A 2971-nucleotide genomic window follows, 5' to 3' on the forward strand; every position below is an offset into this window, starting at 1 on the left:
ATTTGTTGCTTGTACGTGGGGTGGACCCTGATAATCCTATCCTTTTGTCCCCCACCATGTTTTCTAGCCTTTTTCTTACCCTATTGACTCTCCACCATATACCTCATTTTTGAGGCATTCCACCTATATCTTGGTATTTTTGTGGGATACCATCCCCCTCTTTACTTTCGTGTTGGGGCAATTGCCATCTTAAGCTCTTTTCCTACTCACGTGGCTTCTTTGCTTTTGAAATCTTCTGGGGTGGGACATTATCTTGTGCCAAATTCGTTTACCATCCACTCCTAATCAGGACTTATGGACAGCTCTTTTTCTTTGCTGGTCAGTTTTTTGTTTGTTTGTTTGATTTTGGGGGGGTACACCTATGACTTTAGCATCACGTGGAGTATCTGTAATGCTACATTCAATTTTTTTCTTTTTTGGTTGCTCACTTGTCTTCTTCCAAGCCATTGAAATCTTATTCATATTCCATGTCCAGAACCTTCCCATTTAAGGGATCCTTCATTAGTTGTGTATTCTTGATGTACATTGGAGTTCTGTGATTGATTTGTCCTGCCTCAATCAGTTCTTGGTTCTTTCCTGTTTTACTATGTTCTCTTTTTTCACACTCTGGTGGGTAATGTCTCCAGGACTAAGGATGCCCAAGGTTGACATTTCATATTTTTATACCCACATTCCTATTTTTCATCCCTCATTATGATATCTTTGGATTGTTCACCATGGGGTTAGGTACCAGTTTTGCATCTTGCCCTTCGAGCTTGTCCTTATGTGGTTATCTGGCTTCTTTTAGCTCACTCCAAACTGGGGTTGTGTCAACATACTCATCTGTCTTTTACACACACAGTTCGTGTGGTTGGATTTTCCAGTTGGAGGTGTCTTTCCCGTTACTTATCTAACAATCTTGTCTTTTGGGGGTGTCTTTTTCACCCTATTCCATTGGGCCCATTCTCCTATTCAATGCATGTGATGAAACTTTCAGTTATCCATGCCATAATGCTAGTGAGGTTCTATCCTGTTAAGGGATGTGGCTTCTATGGAAGCACTTATCCCCTTTGGTCTGGCACATATGTGATCTCTTCAGGGGAATGATGCATGACCCATGGAATCTTGATAGGGTTCCTTTGGATTCTCCTTTCCTTTTCAGTGATATGCATTGGTGGTTAAACAAAGCCCTCACGTCATTGGGTTTACTGCTTCATCCTCCTTGTCCAGATTTGTTTCTCTTCACTGATGGTTACCTTCATGGTTGGGGCGTGTGGGTCATTTAGCATGAGGCTTCAGGACAATGGTATACAGCCAAAAGATCTTACCATGTTAACAACCTGGAATTTCCAGCAGTCCAACATGCTTTGGTTCATTTTCTTTTTCTTGTCAGGAATCGACTAATCATGATGACTTGTATCACTCACCAAGGGGGCACCCGCTCCAGTTCCCTATGTGGTCGACCTTGGATCTTCATTTTAGGGCTCACACACTTCACATATGTCTCTTGGTGTGTCACATTCTGGGTGCTTTGAACCTCATTATGGATTGCCTTTTCAGTCTCAACACACTTTATTCCACAGAGTGGTATCTTGATCCTCAAATTTCAGTGGCCCTGCCTCCAGTGAGGTACTCCGAAGAGGGAATCATTTCCCTCTTTCCTTGATTCGAAGCTACTCCTTTTTTTTGTCTCCAGTTCCTCATCCATCTGCCCTTGCTGTCTATGCATTCAGACAGGACTAGAAATAGTTTGTACCTTTATTTTTTCATCCCATCCCTGGGTTATTTTGTTCATCCATTCCACTCCTTGTCAGGTATTTCTGACTGCTCCTTCCTGGCCTGTATAGATCTGGTTTTCTCGGCTGCTTCTACTCGATCTCTTCCTTTTATTCTGGATCGATTTTTCCTCACCTACACTTTGGCAGCTCGTGTGAAGTGATCTTCCTTTTCGTCATTTTCGTTTCCTTCCATCTCCCACCTTTATTCCCAATCAGATCCAGATGGCCTCTATGTCCCATATATGATCTTGGTTGCTTTATTTCCCCTAAGCTTTCTTTCTGTTGGATCTCTTTCCCACAGTTTTGTTCCCTGGCACTACTTCTCTGTTTGTGATTTTGCTTTCCTTCCTCCCTTACCAATTGAATTTGGCTTTTGATTTGATTGGCATTTTTCTTCCTTATCACCTTCTTCCCAATATCAGTTTCTGGTGTCTTCATTGTGATCAGGCACCTTACCTTTTCCCTGCATCTCACCCCCATTGTATGTTAGAGGTACTTCTTCCATTGAGCACTGAGACTACACCTCCCATCACCAGGTTTGGATAGCTGTTTCTTCCTTGTTGGGGTACCCTCCTTCACTCTTCAGACTGTAACTGATTAAGTTACCTTTTTTTATATTTACCTTATATTTTTCATGGTCAAGCCCCTTTTTTTCTTCAAGGATCCTACTCTGTGGCGAGTGTTGTGTGTCCAGGTATACTTAAACTAGTTAAATTCACACTGTTAGGCCATAATAACTTAACAACTATACTTTCCATGGCCACTAAATGCACACTGTTGAGATGGGGTGTTCCACAAGATCACTCGTAAGTTTTCCTCATGATATATTTGCTTCATTAATATGCCCATTGTGGACCATATAACACATGGACTTCATGGGTATAGCAGAAGGGAATAGCTACCTATCCCAGCCATTCCTTAGATGGAATAAATCAAAAATGGTCTGCTTTTCAAAATAGGGTTTTCGTGGTCACCCATGTTTTCTTACCACTTTCCAGTTCCAAGTTTCTGGGGTGGTGAACCTTGGAGGCATTCTCCAGATGTGGTTGATATATAAGTGATGTAAACAATACTGAATGCATTCAGTTCAGAGTAGAGTGGTGGTGCTCTGCTGGTGTAGATGATGAGATGCCCTTCAATCTGATGCTCCATATCTGAATGTTGGGAATGTTGTAGCTTTGGAGTGAGCCATCAAAATTGCAATTCATCCCTTT

General features: G+C 41.9%; 1 protein-coding gene across 1 annotated transcript in view; it reads left to right on the forward strand.

The window, feature by feature from the left end:
* Window positions 1–2971, forward strand: part of LOC106469967 (U4/U6 small nuclear ribonucleoprotein Prp4-like) — a 33832-nt gene that overhangs the window by 18710 nt on the left and 12151 nt on the right. The window contains 1 exon segment of the mRNA XM_013930486.2: window positions 2934–2959. Coding sequence (XP_013785940.1) covers window positions 2934–2959 — 26 coding nt within the window.

The sequence above is a fragment of the Limulus polyphemus genome, unplaced genomic scaffold (genome assembly GCF_000517525.1).
Source record: "Limulus polyphemus unplaced genomic scaffold, Limulus_polyphemus-2.1.2 Scaffold3748, whole genome shotgun sequence".
Taxonomy (NCBI): domain Eukaryota; kingdom Metazoa; phylum Arthropoda; class Merostomata; order Xiphosura; family Limulidae; genus Limulus; species Limulus polyphemus.